At 40.7% G+C, this 19,996-nt stretch overlaps 1 protein-coding gene across 1 annotated transcript; it reads left to right on the forward strand.

The window, feature by feature from the left end:
- The first annotated feature begins 6,133 nt into the window (after nucleotides 1–6,133).
- Nucleotides 6,134–8,168, forward strand: LOC142167025 (uncharacterized). Its single transcript, XM_075227176.1, has 3 exons — nucleotides 6,134–6,532; nucleotides 7,085–7,495; nucleotides 8,082–8,168. The coding sequence occupies exons 1-3, from the start codon at nucleotides 6,134–6,136 to the stop codon at nucleotides 8,166–8,168; spliced, it is 897 nt and encodes a 298-aa protein (XP_075083277.1).
- The last annotated feature ends 11,828 nt before the right edge of the window (nucleotides 8,169–19,996 follow it).

Genomic DNA, 19,996 nt, shown 5'->3' on the forward strand with positions numbered 1-19,996 from the left:
TCAGTGGGAAATTTCGGGTCGTGACATCGGATATTGATTTGGAGGTCCGTAGGTCATTTCAGCGTCAATTGGCGAAAGTTGGAAATTTGGATGATTTTTGAGAAGTTTGACCGGGAATGGATTTTTTGATATCGAGGCCGGATTCCGATTCTGAAAGTGGGAGTAAGTCCGTAATGTCAATTATGACTTGTGCGTAAAATTTGAGATCAATCGGACTTGATTTGATAAGTTTTGTCGTCGAATGTAGAAGTTTGAAGTTCTAAAGTTCATTAGGCTTGAATTGGGGTGCGATTCGTAGTTTCGATGTTGTTCGATGTGATTTGAGGTCCCAAGCAGGTATGTGTTATGTATTGGGACTGGTTTGTGTGATTAGACGAGGTTCAGATCATTTTCGTTTCATGTTGCATTGCTGTAGGTATGCTGGTTCTGGTTTTTCTGCATCTGCAGAAGAATGAGTACAGATGTGAGTCCACAAATGCAGACAGTTAATCATAGAAGCGCAAGTAGGCTTGGCTGGGGAGGATCGTAGAAGCGAAAATTTAGGCGCATCTGCGGCCCTACAGAAGTGAGGGCCTTGGGCGCAAAAGCGATACGGAGCGCAGAAGCATGTTTGGCTTCGCATCTGCAGTTGCGCAGAAGGGGATGAAGATCCATAGGTGCGAGGGGTCGACTGGCTAGTGGATTCTGCAGAAGCGGAGCTCGTGTCACAGAAGCGACGCCGCAGAAGTGGCTCTTGTATCCACAAAAGTGGAAATGACTGGGCAGAACCCTTTAAGTTCGAGGGTTCGATATTTTCACTCATTTTTCGGATTTTGGAGCTCGGTTTGGGCAACCTTTGAGAGGAATTTCACCACACAACTTGGGGTAAGTGTTCTTGAACCCCTTGTAATTATATTTCATGAATTAATCTTCATTTTTGGGGTATTATTATCGGATCTTCAAGAGAAATTGAAAGAAATATTTATAATTTCATAAAACGTATTTTTGAGTTTTGAATACCGATTCGGAGTCGGATTTGAGTGAAATTAGTATGGTTGAACTCATAATTGGATGGGTTGTCAGATTTTGTGAGTTTTGTTGGGTTCCAAGACGTGGGCCCACTTCCAAATTTTTGAGTGGAGTTGGAAATTATTTAAATTGATTAGTTATGGGTATTAAAACACATATTGATTGAATTGCACATTGTTTGCGTAGTTTTGGATCGACAAGCATCGGTTTGAGGTGTTAGAGTGGCGTTGAAGCCAGCTATGAAACTTCGGAGCGAGGTAAGACTCTTGTCTAACCTTGTAAGAGGGAATTTACCCCATAGGTGAATTAAATCAATGAATGCTTCTAATTGTGGGGGCTGCGTATGCACGAGGTGACTAGAGTCCCTGTGTAGCTACTAATTATGCTTATGTATGGGTAGTTTAGGACCCAAATCATGAATTTCTTATAATATTTGCATCCTTTGTTAATTGAAGTACTTAAATCATATTGCAAATTGTTAGAGAAAATAGTAAAAGACCAAAATTTCACGAACTTGAATTCTTGTGCGAGTTACTCGACCGTTAATAGAAATTGTACATCCTTATGTGTTAGCCTTGTGATAGCTTCTCATTCCAGAGGTTTATAAAGTGTCCTTCTTTCTTATGGAGCGGGACGATCGCCTCGGCAGTATAGATGCATCTATGGATCATGTCGCACGTCCCTCGGCAGTGTACACGTTATTCTAGATCGGGCCGAACGACCTCGGCAGAATCGTGCGTTATACTGCTAGTAGCCGAATATTCACGAGCTAGTTTTTTTTCATCGATGCCTGGCATTTCATGGCATATATTATTTATTTGGTATGGAAACCAGGTATGTTACAAGATATTAAGATATAACACGAGACTGAGAAAAATAATTTATGCTTTAAAAAGGAATAATTGGAAGAATTATGAAATTACAGATTTACTTCACTATTTTCGTATGCTTCATACCTGCTTACGCTTTTATTATATTGCTTTATTGGACTTTTAGTAAGTGTCGATGATGACTTCTCGTCACTACTTCTTTGAGGCTAAACTTGATACTTACTGGGTACGCGTTGATTTATGTACTCATGCTACACTTGTTGCACATTTTGTGCAGGTACATATATGTCTAGTGGTCTTTTAGGCGCAGAGGCGTGGCTATCGTGGGGACTTACGGTGAGCTGCATTCCATGTTACGGTCCGCAGTATATAGAGTCTCCATCAGAGTTATTTACATTCTCCTGTCTAATTTGTATCCTAGACAGATGTTGCATTTTATCATATTCTCTAGTTGATGCTCATGTACTTGTGACACCGGGTTTTGGGGCTTCCTCCAGGTTATTCATTATTGTGGTTCATGCAATTATTTTTATTTACTCCGTAAATTCTATTTTACACTGTTTAATTAAGGGAAATTACGATTTCAAAAATACTAAAATGAGTAATTCAATTGGTAAATTACCGTTGGCTTGCCGGACGGCGGCGTTAGGTGCCCTCACGACCTATAATGAATTTTGGGTCGTGACAGTTACGCATCACTTTATTCCTCCCTGTCGGACTTTTCGACGCGAATCAGGAGTTAATTGAACTCCAAGGCGGGTAGGGGTGCTTATCGGGCAGATCGGACGGATAATTAAGCTTAACGGTTCGGCTTATCGGTTATCGAATTATAAATATAATAATCCGTTAGTCATCCAATAAGATAACGGGCGGAGTGGTATCGTATTTACGATTATTGAGCGATTTATCGGTTAAATAAAATAGAAAATTTTTGAACAATCCTAGTCTTGTGAATACCAAACGGCAAAACCTCATGATGACTAATATGATTGTTAAAACTCGTGATCAGTTTAATTGTTAAAAACTGGGAGCTCAACTATATATCGTTAATAATCGGATTCCGGTGCAAACAGAGGCCAACCAATACAAGAAGACCAACGATGACTAATATGATTGTTGCTGATGTATTTGTCTTATTCCATCTAATTGTGATGACCCGCCATGTCATCATGCCACATAGGTGTTATTTGGCATATATTAAAGTCATGTGGAAGCTTACATAGGAGAAAAACTAGCATTTGTGAAAAGATTCTAGAAAAGTATGGACATTTCCTTTGGAAGACCCTAAATCCCTATGGTTTTGCTAGGAAAGTCTTTGGAATCTTCTAGGCTTGTAGAGAATTATAGAAAAAGCCCTTATCTTGTAAATATTAAGGACTTGTATAACAATTAATATTTACACACTAGCCCTAGGAGACTAGTATATAAAGGGGGCCATTCATTTGTAATTCACCAAGCAAACAATTCAAGTTCTCTCTAATACAAAGCTTCCTTTAACAATTCTCTTGTGTTCTTTCTACCATACTCTTAGTGATCTTGAGTGTAGTAAGGCTGACTTGGCATAGCAAGAACGTGAGCAAGTTGTGCAAGATCGTGAGCGAGTTGTCAAGTGCCGCACATGTACTTGGTTAACGACTAAGGACGTGACAACGTGGTATCAGAGCAAAGGTTGCAACTAAGGGAATGTCGAATGACAGAGAAATTAACGCTACCAACACCTAAGCCAACGTCATCCAAGATGCTGCTGGCAAGAGTGGCCGTAACAAAAGAGGAATGCCACCAATAAGAGCCAGGAGGTTCCACCCGAGGTTGTGTCAAACGAAGGGCTGAGGCGAGCGAGGATGAAGTGGAGGTCCTGCCCGAGGACGTCTCGCTCAATAAAGAGTGGGTGATGAAGATGAACGTGGGGATGGATGCTGTGCAGATCATTGGCCAACGCTTCGGGAAGGTGGAAGGCACCCTTAGCGTTCTTGAGGGGCACACTCTTGAAGAGATTGAGAGTATCCACAATGACTTGGAGGGACGTACACAGACTGAGATGGAACTAAGGCAAACCATCACTGCCTTAGAGTGCAGACTCATGGAGGCTTTGAGTACTATCGATGCTATAAAGGCAAAGATAGAGTCACTCGAGAAGCATGTTAGTGCTGGCGTGACCGAGGCAACCAGCAATGTTGTGGTGACAAGGGAGGCCAAGATCGACGCTCCCAAACCCCCGGTGTTCAAAGGTGTCCGTGACACACAAGAAGTGAAAAACTTCCTTTGGCACTTGGAGAACTACTTCACGCATGACAAAATGAGGGACGATGAGGCCATGATCAACACTGCAGTGTTGTACCTATTAGAGACTGCCATGCTATGGTGGAGAAGGAAGATGGCCGATATGGATAAAGGTCTATGTACTATTAGCATGTAGGATCAGTTCAAACCCGAGTTCAAGAGACAGTTATTTCCAAATTATGTCTTGTACGAGGTGAGGCGCAAGCTTAGGGAGTTGAAGAAATCAGGGAGCATACGTGTCAATGTCAAGGAGTTCACTACCCTTATGCTTCAAATCCCCAACCTGACCAATGATGACTTGTTGTTCCACTTCATGGACAAGTTGCAAAATTGGGCTAAGCAAGAGTTGCAATGCCGTCAAGTCGTGGATATAGACCAAGCCATAGTGGAGGCTGAATCATTGATGGATTTCAGGAATGACAAGCATGAAAAAGGCAAAGGCAAAGAAACAAAGTTTAACAATGTCAAAGGTTGGGGAGACCATGGCAAAGGCAAGGAGATACAACAACAATACTACAAGACTCAAGATTCAAAAAAGTAGAGTGGCTGTCAGGGCTACGCCGAGAAGAAGGCGCAAGCCTAAAAGAATGGATGTTACATATGCGGAGGGTCACACAGCTTCAGGAATTGTCCCGACCTAAAGAGCCTCAGTGCCATGGTCCGTGAACGGAAGGAGCAGCCACAAGGAGAGAGTTTGGGAACCACATTGTTGGGTATGATCAGATTATGTGGTGCTGTCACGAAGCAAGGTATCCAACCTACCGAAAATGGCAATCAGTATGTCGAACTCACCATCAACAATGAACTTGCTCGTGCAATGGTGGACACTGGAGCAACTCATAATTTCTTGACTGAGGCTTCCGCAAAGAGACTAGAATTGAAGCTTGCTCCAACCAACTCTCGCATCAAGACTGTGAATGCCGAGGTACAGAATGCTCATGGGGTAGCTAATGGAGTTAGTGTCAAATTGGAAACTTGTAAAGGTATGACAAACTTTACCGTAACTGCTATGGATATCTTTGACATCATATTGGGGCAAGAGTTCTTTAGACATTGTCATAATTTGATCAACCCCTACCTCTAACATCTCTTGGTTATGGAGCAAGAAGGAGCTTGCATGGTACTTACAGTGACTATGCCACACGGACAGATCTAAGCACAACTCTCAGCTATGCAGGTTGTCAAGGGGATCAAGAAGGGGGAACCGATGTTCGTGGCAATCATCGCAAGTCTTGGAGGAAGACAAGAGTTTTCAAGAGACACCGCCGCCTTACATAGAGAAGGTTCTTGAGGAAAACAAAGACGTCATGCCCGAGGAGTTGCCTAAGCACTTGCCGCCTAGGCAAGAGGTGGATCACAAGATTGAGTTGGAGCCGGGGGCTAAGCCACCCGCATTTGCTCCATATCATATGGCACCGCCTGAGCTAGAGGAGCTCAGGAAACAATTGAAAGAGTTGCTAGATGCTGGTCACATTCGCCCATCAAAGGCACCTTTCGATGCACCAGTATTGTACCATAAAAAGAAGGATGGATCGATGCGCTTGTGCATAGAATACCGAGCACATAATAAGGTCACAGTAAAGAATAAGTATCCGATCCCCCTCATTACTGACTTGTTCGATAGACTTGGGCAAGCCAAGTACTTTACCAAGGTGAATCTTCACAAGGGCTACTACCAGGTTCGTATTGCAGAAGGGGATGAACCAAAGACAACATATGTGACGATATATGGAGCCTTAGAGTGGTTGGTGATGCCCTTCAGCTTAACCAATGCACCGGCCACATTTTGCACCCTTATGAACAAGATTTTTCATCCATACCTTGATCAATTCGTGGCAGTCTACCTAGACGACATAGTCATCTACAAAAACACCTTGGAGGAGAATATGGATCACTTAAGGAAGGTTCTCCAAGTCTTGCGGAAGAACGAGCTATACATCAAGAGGGGGAAATGTGAGTTTGCGCAATCAAAGGTGCACTTCTTAGACCACGTTATTGGTAATGGCGAGCTACGTATGGACGAGGCTAAGGTACGTGCTATCCAGGAGTGGGAGGAATCTATAAAGGTAATTGTGTTGAGATCCTTCCTTGGCCTTGTTAACTACTATCGTTGGTTCATCATTGGCTATTCAACAAAGGCCGCACCATTGACTGAGTTGCTAAATAAGAACAAGCCATGGGTTTGGACGGAGCATTGTCAAAAGGTGTTTGAAGACCTCAAGGCAGTTGTAACAGAAGAGCCAGTCTTGGCATTACCTAACTTTTCCAAGATATTTGAGGTGCATACAGATGCCTCAAATTTTGCCATTGGGGATGTCTTGATGCAGGATAAGTATCCCATAGCATTTGAGAGCCTCAAGTTAAATATGACAAAGCGGCGTTACATAGTGCAAGAGAAGGATATGACTGCTATTGTGCATTGCCTTCGTACATGGCGACATTATTTGCTAGGGTCGAGGTTCGTGGTGAAGACCGACAATGTAGCTACTAGTTACTTTCAGACGCAGAAGAAGCTCACACCATAACAGGCTCGGTGGCAGGATTTCTTGACTGAATCTGATTATGTGCTTGAGTATAAGTCGGGCAAAGGTAAAGTTGTAGCTGATGCCTTGAATCGGAAAGCCGAGCTTGCTGCAATCACATCAACAAGATGGGACATTTGTAAGGCTATAAAAGAAGGCATGCAACATTATCCACCAGCCAAATAACTTATCGAGTTAGCCAACCAGGGCAATACGAGACATTTTTCGGTCGAAGACGGCCTACTACTTACCACAGGTCGGTGGGTCTACGTGCCTAAGTTTGGAGACATTAGACAGCGGATCATAAGGGAGAGTCATGACACAATGCGGGCTGGTCATCCAGGCCAACGTCGCATTAGGGCCTTGGTTGAGTTAGTCTACTATTGGGCACACATGCGAGATGACATAGAGTGTTATGTTCAGACTTGTCTTGTCTGTCAACAGGACAAGGTTGAGAAACAAAAACCAGGAGGACTTTTGGAGCCACTACCTGTTGCAGAACGTCCATGGGAGAGCGTGACTATGGACTTTATGACTTGCCTACCGAAGTCCAACGATTATGGTACTATTATGGTGGTGGTGGATAGGTTTTCCAAATATTCCACCTTCATGCCCGCCTCACTAGGTTGCACTGCTAAGGAAGCCGCCAAGTTATTCTTTAAGAATGTGGTGAAGTATTGGGGCTTACCGAGGCATATTATCAATGATCCAGACCCACGTATTACTGGGAACTTTTGGAGAGAGTTATTTGACATACTTGGCACGGAACTGCACTTTTTCACTAGTTTCCACTCAGAGATAGATGGACAAACGGAACGGGTCAATGCCTTACTAGAATGCTACTTAAGGCATTATGTAAGCGCGCATCAAAAAGATTGGGGAAGGCTCCTAGGCATCGCCCAATTCTCTTATAACTTACAGTTGAATGAGTCCACGGGGCGGACACCATTTGAGCTAGCCACAGGCCAACAACAACAAACTCCACATTCATTACCATCCGCATTCGAGGGAAAGAGTTTGGGGGCTTATCATAAGGCGAAAGGATGGGAGGAGCAGCTTCACACTGCTATGTCCTACTTGGATAGGGCAGCTAAGAAGATGAAGAAGTTTATGGGCCGTAAGCAGCGTCCCACGGACTATAGAGTTGGGGACATGGTCATGGTGAAGTTTAACCCAAGACAGTTCAAGGCACTACGGGGCATGCATCAGAATCTGATTCAAAAGTATGAGGGGCCATTTAAAATAATCACCAAGGTAGGCAAGATCTCGTACAAGATTGACATGTCATCGTATCTTAAGATCTACCATGTCTTCCATGCCAGCATGCTTAAGCCATATCATGAAGATAGAGATGATCCGAGTAGGGGCCAATCAAGTCGAGCGCCTATGACTATCACCTCCTCGCATTAAAAAGGAGATTGAGGCTATCATGGATTACCAGGCAAGGCGAAAACAAGGGAAAAAAGCCATCGCTATGTTCCTCGTCCATTGGAAAGGGCAATCACCGGAGGAAGCTACATGGGAATGATATGAAGACTTATGGTAATTCAAAGATAAGATCCGAGAGTTTATGCAGCAGCATTGCGAAGCGGTCATCGCAACATTAGGTGGGGGAGAGTGTGATGACCCGCCATGTCATCATGCCACATAGGTATCATTTGGCATATATTAAAGCTATGTGGAAGCTTACATAGGAGGAAGGCTAGCATTTTGAGAAGATTCTAGAAAAGTATGGACATTTCCTTTTAAAGACCCTAAATCCCTATGGATTTGCTAGGAAATTCCTTGAAATCTTCTAGGCTTGTAGAGAATTATAGAGAAAGCCCTTATCTTGTAAATATTAAGGACTTGTGTAACAATTAATATTTACACACTAGCCCTAGGAGACTAGTATATAAAGGGGGCCATTCATTTGTTATTCACCAAGCAAACAATTCAAGTTCTCTCTAATACAAAGCTTCCTTTAACAATTCTCTTATGTTCTTTCTACCATTCTCTTAGCGATCTTGAGTGTAGTAAGGTTGACTTATCATAGCAAGAATATGAGCAAGTTGTACAAGATCGTGAGCGAGTTGTTAAGTGCCGCATGTGTACTTAGTTAACGACTAAGGACATGACATAATTGTTACTAAACTAGGAATCTTGTCTGTTGTTACTAAATTAGGGGGAGTTGTGATAACTGGATTAGTGGGAGTCTAGGTGCATTATGAGGAACGCGTATTACATAGATTTGGATCATTCTCAAATACTGATGTAGGAAATTGCTCAAGCGACTGCGGGTATTCCTCCCCAAAGCTTCAAATTGTTTAAATATTCAATAATGTAACACCGCTAAGTGAAATTAGCGACATTGCGTAGGAGAAGTGTTTCTCTGTGATGACCTAATATGTTATTTTTTATTTTAAATATTTATTTCTGTGTTCTGAAACCTCAAAAATCACTATTCAGCATTTCTCAACTTTTGTGCGCAGTCCGTAAAATATTCCGGAAAGTTTTTATGTGAAAAATGGATTAAAATGTGAAATAGAGCTTTAAAACTCAATTAAGTTGACTTTGGTCAACATTTTGAGTAAACATACTCGGATCAGTGTTTTGACAGCTCCGGTAGGTCCGTATCATGATTTGGGTCTTAGGCGTATGCCCGGAATTGAATTCGGAGGTTTCTAGCTCAAATTATCGCCATTTAACAAAAACTAGAAATCTAAAGGCTAAAAATTTCCAAAATTTGACCGCGGAGTTGACTTTATTGATATCAGGGTCGGAATTCGATTTTTAAAATTGAAATAGGTCCGTTATATCATTTATGACTTGTATGCAAAATTTGAGGTAAATCGGACTTGATTTGATAGGTTTCAGCGTTGAATGGAGAAGTTAAAAGTTCTTAGTTTCATTAGGCTTGAATTGGGGTATGATTCATGATTTTAGCATTGTTTAATGTGATTTGAGATTGCAACTAAGTTTGTATGATGTTTTAGGACTGGTTGGTGTATTTGGTTGAGGTCCCGGGGACCTCGGGTGAGTTACAAATGGCTAACTGATGTTTTGCTATAATTTCATATTTTTAGCGCATTACTTACCTTACATTTTGGGGGTTTAATGCTAAACTATACTATATTTATGCTTAATTGAGTTTATTTTATGTGTAGGTACGTTGAAGACGAAATTATGAGAAAAGTAGAGATTTTATGTGTATTTTATGTACTACAAGAATGGCTTGTGATTATTTGATGATGGAAAATATTATGATATCATGATTAGATAATGATTGAAGACAAAATTGTTAAAGAATAATGTGTGCAAATTGACGTGAGATGAAATTGGAAAGCAAAGGAAAGAACTGAGAATGTTAGGCATTGAGTGCTAACAAAAGACCTCAAAATTAAATTGAAACAAAGAAGCATCAGGCAAAGCGAACCAATAAGCTCGCGTTAGAGCAGGCGAAGCGAGGGATTTTGCTCACGACAGAGCTCGCGTCGCACGGTCTATAGCGAGGGTTTTCCGGGTTTTAAAGCCCTTTTTGTTTCCTTTTTGGTTTTGGACTTTGTTATTTCGTCTAGGCTTTTTCCCTACACATATAAATAATCATTAAACACCATTTTTAGAGGAGTTTTTGCGACCAGAGGCAAGAACGTCACGTGGAACAACTTTTGGAGGAGAAAATCATCGAGTTCTTCATTGCTTTATATTTTCTTTGTAACTTGTTTATGCAAAATACTTGGAAAATTATTACTACGAACATGAGTGGCTAAGCACTCTAGTTCTAGAGTTGTGGTTGATATGATTATTAACGTTTATTAATTACATCTTCGTTAATTCAGATTATCATCTTGTGGTTGTTTCTTTAATTCTAGTTTTAACTTGTGAATTGTTGTAGCTACCAATTCACCCTACCATCTATGCTATGCTTGGGAAAGATGTGTTTAGATTAGAGTAGAATCAGAGAGAACTTGTTTCTGAACCCGTGGCTCGGGGAACGATTTCGCGGTTAGGATAGGAATATACCTAACAGTCTTGCTTAATTGAATATCGTATTATACTCGTTCATGATAGACTAAATGCCATAGGAATATAGGATTGATATATCGTGGATAGGCGAGTAGTATTGTGGGAACATGCTATTCATATAAACGATCCAGTCAATTAGCAACCATAGATAATCTGGGTTAACAATTGCGATTATTGAACTTAATAGGATTGATAAATCAACTACAGCCCTGGAATCTTCATCTCCTCTGAATTACAATCTCATCATACACATTTGCATTCTTGATAAATTAGTTGTTACTTGTTTAATTTCCGCAATAGTATATTAATAGAAAAACATCACTCTTGATTATCTTGGACAATTAGCTGATTTTAGTTTTCTTAGTTAACAATTGATCTAAGTCTCTGTGGGTTCGACATTCGACTTTCGAGTCACTTTATTACTTGACGGTCACGTATACTTGCATGTACTTGGGGAACCGACAAGTTTTTAGCATCGTTGCTGGGGACTTAGTTATTGATTGTTTAGTTAAGTCAAGCTTTTTTTCGTTATTTGTTCAAGTTTTAATTTTTAGTTTGCTTTATTTATGATAATGCAGGCTCTTCTCTTGAATGCGGAGGAGTAGAAGCGCAAACAATCTCCTTCCTCTTGATCCTGAAATCGAATGAACACTTTATAGAGTGAGGAGGGATGTCGAAGCTAAAACTAGAATTGAAAGAGAGTTGGACATCGTAGTTCAACCACAACCAATAGAGATGGCGGGTAATGAAGAGCGTCCGGTGATAGAGACTGTAAGGCCTAATCTGGCTTTTATGACTCAGGAGATTGTGAAGCCTGATATTACGAGTCACTTTGAACTCAAACAGTACATGGTACAACTGATTCAATCCACAGGGCAATATGTGGGTCTATCTCATGAAGACCCGCAGAGGCATATTCAAAACTTCCTGAAAATTATACACTTACAAATTATCCGAACGTTTCTAAGGACTATGTCAGACTGACACTTTTTCCCTTTTCACTAATGGTGGAAGCTAAGGAATGGTTACAAAAGGAGCCCACGAACTCAATCCACAATTGGGATGATCTAGCAAGGAAATTCTTAATCAATTTTTTTCCCACGAAGAAGACAAAGTCGCTGAGGAGCCAGATTCTTGGGTTTCAACAACGAGATGGTGAGACTCTTCAACAAGCTTGGGAAAGATACAAGAAGCTACTCAGAGACTGCCCACACCATTGTCGGACTGATGAGGTGTTGGGTCACACTTTCGTTGATGGGTTGGACGAGCCATCAAAGATGAATCTTGACTCAGCATATAGGGGTAGTTGCATGGCAAGACCGTATAGTGAGATCCAGATCCTGCTAAACAATTTCACTGCTAATGATAATAATTGGCAAGGAGATGGGGAACCACGAAGAGTACTTAAACAAAAGGCAGCAGGTGTGGTCGAGCTTGATGATTTCTCAGCAATGAGGGCAGATATAGCGAGATTGGCGAATCAGATGAATAAAATGACAATGCACCACACACAACAGATGCAACATGTGCATTAGATGTCTACTTGCTGCGAGTTATGTGGTGAAGGTCACACAAGTGACATATGTCCCGTGAATCCTGAATCAATCTACTACGTGGGGTAACAAGCTACAGGGACGATGAATCAACATGCTCAATATGGTAACACATACAATCTGAACTGGAGGAATCATCCTAACTTCTCTTGGGGTGGAAATCAGAATATCAGACCTCAAGCGAATTACAATCATCCACCTCAACCTCTACAGCAAGCAGAGGAGAGTTTGACTGACATGATGAAAAAACTCTTGATAGAAAATCAGAAAGTTATGGCTGAGAATCAACAAGTTAGGTCTGAGAATCAACAATTGCACACAAAATTCAGAAACCTAGAGAGGCAGTTTGGGCAAATGGCTAACAATCAGAATACTAGACCTGCTGGAGCTCTTCCAAGCTATACAGAGAAAAATCCTCAAGTCAATGCAGTGACGCTGAGAAATGGGAGAGAGTTGGTAGAGGTGCGTAAGAAGAAAAAAGAGCAGTCTGGGCTCGAATAAGAAAGAGTGCCAAAACCTGTAGAGGTAGATGAGAGAAACAAAAAAGAGGGTGTAATTGAGGACATCTTGCTGCAGATTGGGAAGTTTATTTTTCCTGCAGATTTTATCATCCTAGATTACATGGCTGATGAGTTAGTTCCTATCATCTTGGGATGACCTCTTTTGGTCACTGGAGATTCAATTAATGAAAGTCTGAGAAGGTAAGATGATCCCGAGGGTGGACAATGAAGAAGCAGTCTTTCAATGTATATCGAGCCATTCAGTTGCCTCATTATTACGAGGACTTGGCCATGATTTTGATGGTGGAGATAAATGAACTAGCCGTAGAGCCAAGTGCGTTTAAAGAAGATGCACTAGAAAAGGCATTGATGTTGTTCAATCACTTGGAACTTGAAGAAGAGGTTGAGGAGATTTTGCAAATTCTTGATGCATCGTGCGAATACATACTAGAAAGAACCCAATTTGAGCCTCTGGATAGGCCAATTGGCCTGCCTCCTAAACCCTCAGTTGAGGAGGCCCCAAAATTAGAACTTAAACGCTTACCTTCTCATCTTCATTATGCATATTTGGGAAATTCTAACACTTTACCTGTGATTGTTTCTTCTCGTTTGTCTAAATTACAGGAAGAAAAGATATTAAGGGTGCTGAGGGAGCACAAGCATGCCATTGGTTGGACAATGTCTGATATGAAAGGTATTAGCCTTGCATTTTTCATGCACAAAATATTCATGGAGGAGGGACACAAGCCTAGCGTGGAGCATCAACGCCGCCTAAATCCAATCATGAAAGAGGTGGTAAGAAAAGAAGTAATTAAGTTGCTTGACGCAGGTATAGTATTTCCTATCTCCGATAGCAAGTGGGTAAGCCCTGTTCAATGTGTACCTAAAGGGGGGTATGACTGTTGTAGTAAATGAACAAAATGAATTAATCCAACTAGGACGGTGACTGGTTGGCGAATATGCATAGACTATAGGAAGTTGAATAATGCTACACGAAAAGATCACTTCCCTCTCCCCTACATTAATCAAATGCTTGACAGGTTAGCTGGACAGGAATACTATTGTTTCCTTGACGGCTATTCGGGGTATAATGAAATTGCTATTGCCCTGGAAGATTAAAAAAAGACCACTTTTACATGCCCTTATGGCACTTATGCATTTAAGAAAATGCCATTCAGGTTGTATAATGCACATGCAACTTTTCAAAGGTGTATGATGGCTATTTTCACCGATATGGTGGAATGGTTTGTGGAGGTTTTTTTGGATGATTTTTCTGTGTTTGGTCCTTCTTTTGATGAATGCTTGACCAATTTTGCTAAAGTGCTTGCCAGGTGTGAGGAGACTAATCTGGTGCTAAATTGGGAAAAGTGCCATTTTCTGGTACGTGAAGGTATAGTGCTGGGTCACAAAATGTCCAAAGATGGACTAAAAGTTGACAGGGTTAAGGTGGAAGCAATTGAAAATTTGCCACCACCGATTTTAGTGAAAGGAGTTAAGAGTGTTCTAGGACATGAAGGTTTTTATCGCCGATTTATAAAGGATTTCTCAAACATTTCTTCTCCTTTAAAAGCAATTGACGATGCTTGTCTAAAAGCATTCGAGGAGCTGAAAAAGAAGTTAGTGAGTGCACCAATCATGGTGGCTCCTGACTGGAACGAGTCATCTGAACTGATGTGTGATGCCAGTGATGGTGCAATTGGGGCCGTATTGGGCCAGTGGAGGAGAAAAATATTTTACTCCATTTACTATACAAGCAAGACTCTCACTCCCGCTCAAATAAATTATATTGTGACAGAAAAGGAGTTTCTTGCTGTAGTGTGGGCGGTCGATAAATTTCGGGCCTATTTGGTTGGCACCAAAGTCGTCATCTAAAAAAACCATGCAGCCATCATGTATTTGTTTGAAAAGAAAGATGCTAAACCAAGGCTGATCCGTTGGGTTTTACTTTTTCAGGAATTTGATTTGTAGATCCGAGACCGTAAAGGAATAGAGAATCAAGTGGCTAATTACTTATCCAGGTTAGAAACTCGAAATCATGTAGCTGAGGAAGATGTCATCAAGGAAACATTCTCGGATGAGCAATTGTTGGCCATTACTGCTGGGTAGGTGCCTTGGTATGCAGATTTTGTGAACTATTTGGCAAGTGGAGAGATGCCGCCTGATCTTGAACCATATGCTAAAAAGAAGTTCTTGCGAGATGTGAGGTCATATGTGTGGGATGAGTCATTTATGTTCAAATCTTGTATTGATCAGTTAATGAGAAGATGTGCGCCCGAATCTGAAATAAATGCTATGTTACATGACTGTCATGCGTCGCCTTATGGTGGTCATCATGCGGGTGAAAAAAAAACAACTAAGTTATTGCAATCAGGTTTCTATTGGCCAAGGGTGTTTAAAGACGCCCATGAGTTCGTGAGGAGATGTGATAGGTGCCAGAGAACAAGAATAATTACGAAAAGGCATGAGATGCCATTGCACGGTATTATGGAGGTTGAAATTTTTGATGTTTGGGGAATTGATTTTATGGGTCTGTTTCCCTCGTCTAGTGGGTGTAGGTATATTTTGGTGGCCATTGACTATGTGTCAAAGTAGGTGGAGGCCATAGCTCTTCCTACCAATGATGCCAAGATTGTGGTCAAGTTTGTAAAAAATCATATCTTTACAAGGTTCGGCACTCCGAGAGTGATGATAAGTGATGGGGGAACCTATTTCTATAACAAGCTCTTGGACAATGTCTTAGCCTAATATGGGGTCAAACATAAGGTTGCGACTGCTTACCATCCTCAGACTAGTGGACAAGTTGAAGTGTCAAATAGAGAGATAAATCAGATTCTGGAGAAGACGGTTAGTGCAAGTAGGAAAGATTGGGCTGCAAAGCTTGATGATGCTCTATGAGCATACCGGACTGCCTACAAAATTCCAATCGAAACCTCCCCTTACAAGCTAGTTTATGGGAAGGCATGCCATTTACCGGTGGAACTTCAGCACAAGGCCTATGGGGCGATAAAGAAGCTGAACTTTGATGTAGAATTAGTGGGTAGAAAACGGTTGATGCAATTGAACGAGCTTGATAAGTTTTGCTTGCACGCATATGAAATGCCAAGATATATAAAGAAAAGACCAAGCGCTGGCATGATAAGCATATCCACCATCACGAGTTTGAACCGGGCCAATTGGATCTCTTATTCAATTCAAGATTGAGATTCATTCCGGGGAAGCTCAAATTGAGATGGTCGGGCCCGCTTGAGGTAGTGAGAGTCACTCCACGTGGTGCAATTAAGTTGCGCGTCTTAGGCGGCAGGAGAACTTTTTTAGTGAACGGACAAAGAGTAAAGCACTATTATGGGGGATACTTTGATTGTCAGAAGTCAAAGGTGTTACTTGCCAATGATTAGACGAGACTCTGTGTCGTGCCGCGACGTTAAATCAGGCGCTTGTTGGGAGGCAACCCATTTTTACTTCTTTCTTTTATTTTTATTTTTATCTTATTATTGCTGTAGTGTTTGTTTTTGTTTTGTAGGAGTATAAGCATAGGAAGCAAAGCCATTGGAAGAGTGCAAAAGCGAGCTAGATGGTCAGAACTAAGTGCGGGGTGCCCACACAAAGGACCATGCCTGGGGGGAAGTCTCAGTACCCCGTGAGCCGCTATTGCTTCGGCCTTTTGGCCTTTCAGGGAATTTTTTTATCCACCCTCGTTATTGTTTTGCTTTATTTGTGCATTGGGGACACTTCACTCTTTTATGTGTGGGGTGGGAGAATTCTATAGATAATTAGTAGTAGGATGTTATAAAAATATTAACTTCTTATTTTTGTTATCGTAGTTGTGTAGTGTTTTAGTATTTTAGTAGCTATGAAAAAAAATCGAAAAAAAAGTAGAAACATTGGACTTTTCCCGACGATGGATCTCCTAGACAGGTTTCTTGACAGATTTATGTCTAAGGAAAAAAGACAAAAAGATTTTCTTTGTATGTAGTGTAGTAATTCCCCCTTGGTTTTTCTTTGTGCCGCGATTCTTTTTCAAGGGTTTTGTTGGAACCGGGTGTAGTTAGTTTAATTATTTTAGGAGTAGGAGCCATTGTGAAATAAATTGAATTGAAGCAATATCTCTTGACTTTGTTATGCCTTGAGAATAGTGAGTACTTTGGTTGTGATGCTTAGGCTCAGTTTTTGACTCTTGTATAAGTACCTTAAACTGTATAATCTTAAATTTGCTTAACTGCTTTGACTAAAGTGTCTTGATGAATCCAATCCTGAGTGAGTTATGTGCCATGTGTGTGGGAGGCTTGTGTGTTATTTTGTGCATTGCATTTGATGTCTAGAACTTGCCCCGTGTATTTGCAAATCGAAATAGTAGTTTTGTTCAGTCTTGAAAGTGATATAGGCGTTTCTTTGTTGAGCCAGATATATATATAGTTTACCCGCCTAATTGTTATGTAACATAGTGAAACCCTTTGAGCATGTAATCCTATTTCTTTGGCAACCACATTACAAGCCTTACCTATTTATTTGAATTAACCATTTATTTGAACCTTTTAACCTCTCATGAGCACTCGAATTGTAATGAACTTTGTAAAAGTTAAAGTGTGAGGAGGCTGGTTTGGCTTTTGGGTGGAATTAATGAACTAAGGAGAAAGGTGCACTGTTTTAAAAAGTAAGAGCCACTTGAATTGAGAAAGAAAAGAAAAATATAGTTGAATTGATGTGAAAAATATTCCTCGATAGTTGTGACTCTTGATGTAATTGTGCTTAAAGAAGTATGGAGTTAATATACATTGATGTGAAGGTGGAGTTATGGTTTGACATAAGTATGAGGTTAAATGTTAAAGTGTATGTACTAAAGTGTTTAGGGAGGTCTAGTCACTCTTATATCCAAATGTATCCTACCCAACCCACAGCCTACATTACAACCAATTAAAGTCCTTCTTGATCCTAGACTGAATGAGCTCGATTAGTAGAGTAGTACACTACGGGCAAGCCTATGGTGCATATGAATGTTATTTCTGAGAGTAAGTGAATTCTTCCTATCTTGAGTCCTAATTATTCTTAAATTTTATTGTGTGTGGAACTAATCTCTTTTGTTGTGTGAGGGCACTTGATTCACGAAGGAAAGGTAATGTCATTGACCTCTATGTTAGAGTAAGTGAGTGAGTTGTGAATAATGCATGGTACTTGCGAGTCAAATCTTTAGGTGAAGATGTTACACCCTTGTGCTTAGTCTATTTTAAAGATTCTTGGTGTGATGAGTTAGGAGAATTGTTTAAAAAGGTTGTGTCTATATAAAATGTAGTTTGATTGCTCGAGGACGAGCAATGTTTAAGTGTGGGGTAGTAATGTTTGGTTATAATTCCATATTTTTAGTGCATTAATTACCTTACATTTTAGGGCTTTAATACTAAACTATATTATATTTATGCTTAATTGAGTTTATTTTATGTGTAGGTACATTGAAGATGAAATTGGGAGAAAAATAGAGATTTTATGTGTATTTTATGCACTACAAGATTGGCTTGTGATTATTTGATGATGGAAAATATTATGACATCATGATTAGATAATGATTGAAGACAAAATTGTTAAAGGATAATGTGTGCAAATTGACGTGAGATGAAATTAGAATGCAAAGGAAAGAAATGAGAGTGTTAGGCAACTAGCACTAACAAAAGACCTCAAAATTGAATTGAACCAGAGAAGCATCAAGCGAAGCGAGGCAACAAGCTCGCATTAGAGAAGGCGAAGCGAGGGATTTTGCTCGCGATAGAGCTCGTGTCACCAGGGTTGTAGCGAGGTGGAGCATGCGACATAGCTCACAGCGCGAGGCTTACAGCGAGGTTCATTGGGCGGTAGAGCTCGCGCCATAGCAAGGGTGTTCCGGGTTTTAAAGCCTATTTTGTCTCCTTCTTATTTTTGGACTTGGTTATTTCGTCTAGACTTTTTCCCTACACATATAAATAGTCATTAAACACCATTTTAAAGGAGTTTTTGCGATCGGAGGCAAGAACATCACGTGGAACAACTTTTGGAGGAGAAAATCATCGAGTTCTTCATTCCTTTATCTTTTCTTTGTAATTTGTTTATGCAAAATACTTGGAAAATTGTTACTACGAACATGAGTGGCTAAGCACTCTAGTTCTAGGGTTGTGGTTGACACGATTATTAACGTTTATTAATTACATCTTCGTTAATTCGGATTATCATCTTGTGGTTGTTTATTTAATTCTAGTTTTAACTTGTGAATTGTTGTAGCTACCAATTCACCCTACTATCTATGCTATGCTTGGGAAAGCTGTGTTTAGATTAGAGTATAATTAGAGAGAGCTTGTTTCTGAACCCGTGGCTCGGGGGACGATTTCGCGGTTTGGATAGGAATATTCCTAACAGTCTTGCTTAATTGAATACCGTATTATATTCGTTCATGATAGACTAAATGCCATAGGAAGATAGGATTGATATATCGTGGATAGGCGAGTAGTATTGTGGGAACATGCTATTCATATAAACGATCTAGTCAATTAGCAACCATAGATAATCTTGATTAACAATTGCGATTATTGAACTTAATAGGATTGATAAACCAACCACAGCCCTGGAATCTTCATCTCCCCTGAATTACAATCTCATCATACACATTTGCATTCTTGATAAATTATATGTCACTTGTTTAATTTCCGCAATAGTATATTAATAGAAAAACATCACTCTGGATTATCTTGGATAATTAGCTGATTTTAGTTTGCTTAGTTAACAATTGATCTAAGTCTCTGTGGGTTCGACATCTGACTTTTGAGTCACTTTGTTACTTGACGGCTACGTATACTTGCGTGTACTTGGGGAACCAACACTAACGGATCAAAATTTGGACTTAAACAACTGCTAGAAATTTTAGCCTTTTGGTGCAATCGTACTTGCAAAATTTAGCTCGCAGGTTTTGGTTGAGGCCGAGGTTGCGACCAGGCATGAGTTGAGGCCAAGGTCGTATAAGTGAGCAGATGGTCCGAGGTCGCAACCAGGCATGAGTTGACGCCGAGGTCACAGAAGCGAGCAAATGGTCCGAGGTCGCGACTAGGCATGAGTTGAGGTTGAGGTTGCAGAAACGAGCAGATAGTCCGAGGTCGCGACCAGGCATGTGTCGAGGCTGAGGTCGCAGAAGCGACCAGACATGTGTTGAGGCCGAGGTCGCAGATGTAACTGCTTGACCACAGAAATGGCTAAATTAGTCGCAGGTGCAAAAAGCCCTGAGCAGAACATATAAATTCAGGGGTTGACCATTTTTACCCATTTTTGGATTTTAAGAGCTCGGG

Source organism: Nicotiana tabacum, chromosome 12 (genome assembly GCF_000715075.1).
Source record: "Nicotiana tabacum cultivar K326 chromosome 12, ASM71507v2, whole genome shotgun sequence".
Classification (NCBI taxonomy): domain Eukaryota; kingdom Viridiplantae; phylum Streptophyta; class Magnoliopsida; order Solanales; family Solanaceae; genus Nicotiana; species Nicotiana tabacum.

Bases quoted from the DNA above. Each gene is read 5' to 3' on its own strand.
- LOC142167025 (XM_075227176.1), top strand. From the start codon at position 6,134: ATGGACGAGGCTAAGGTACGTGCTATCCAGGAGTGGGAGGAATCTATA. The intron at 6,533-7,084 runs GTGCATTGCCTT...GTCTGTCAACAG, and splicing joins AGAAGGATATGACTGCTATT to GACAAGGTTGAGAAACAAAA. The intron at 7,496-8,081 runs GTAAGCGCGCAT...ATGGATTACCAG, and splicing joins AATGCTACTTAAGGCATTAT to GCAAGGCGAAAACAAGGGAA.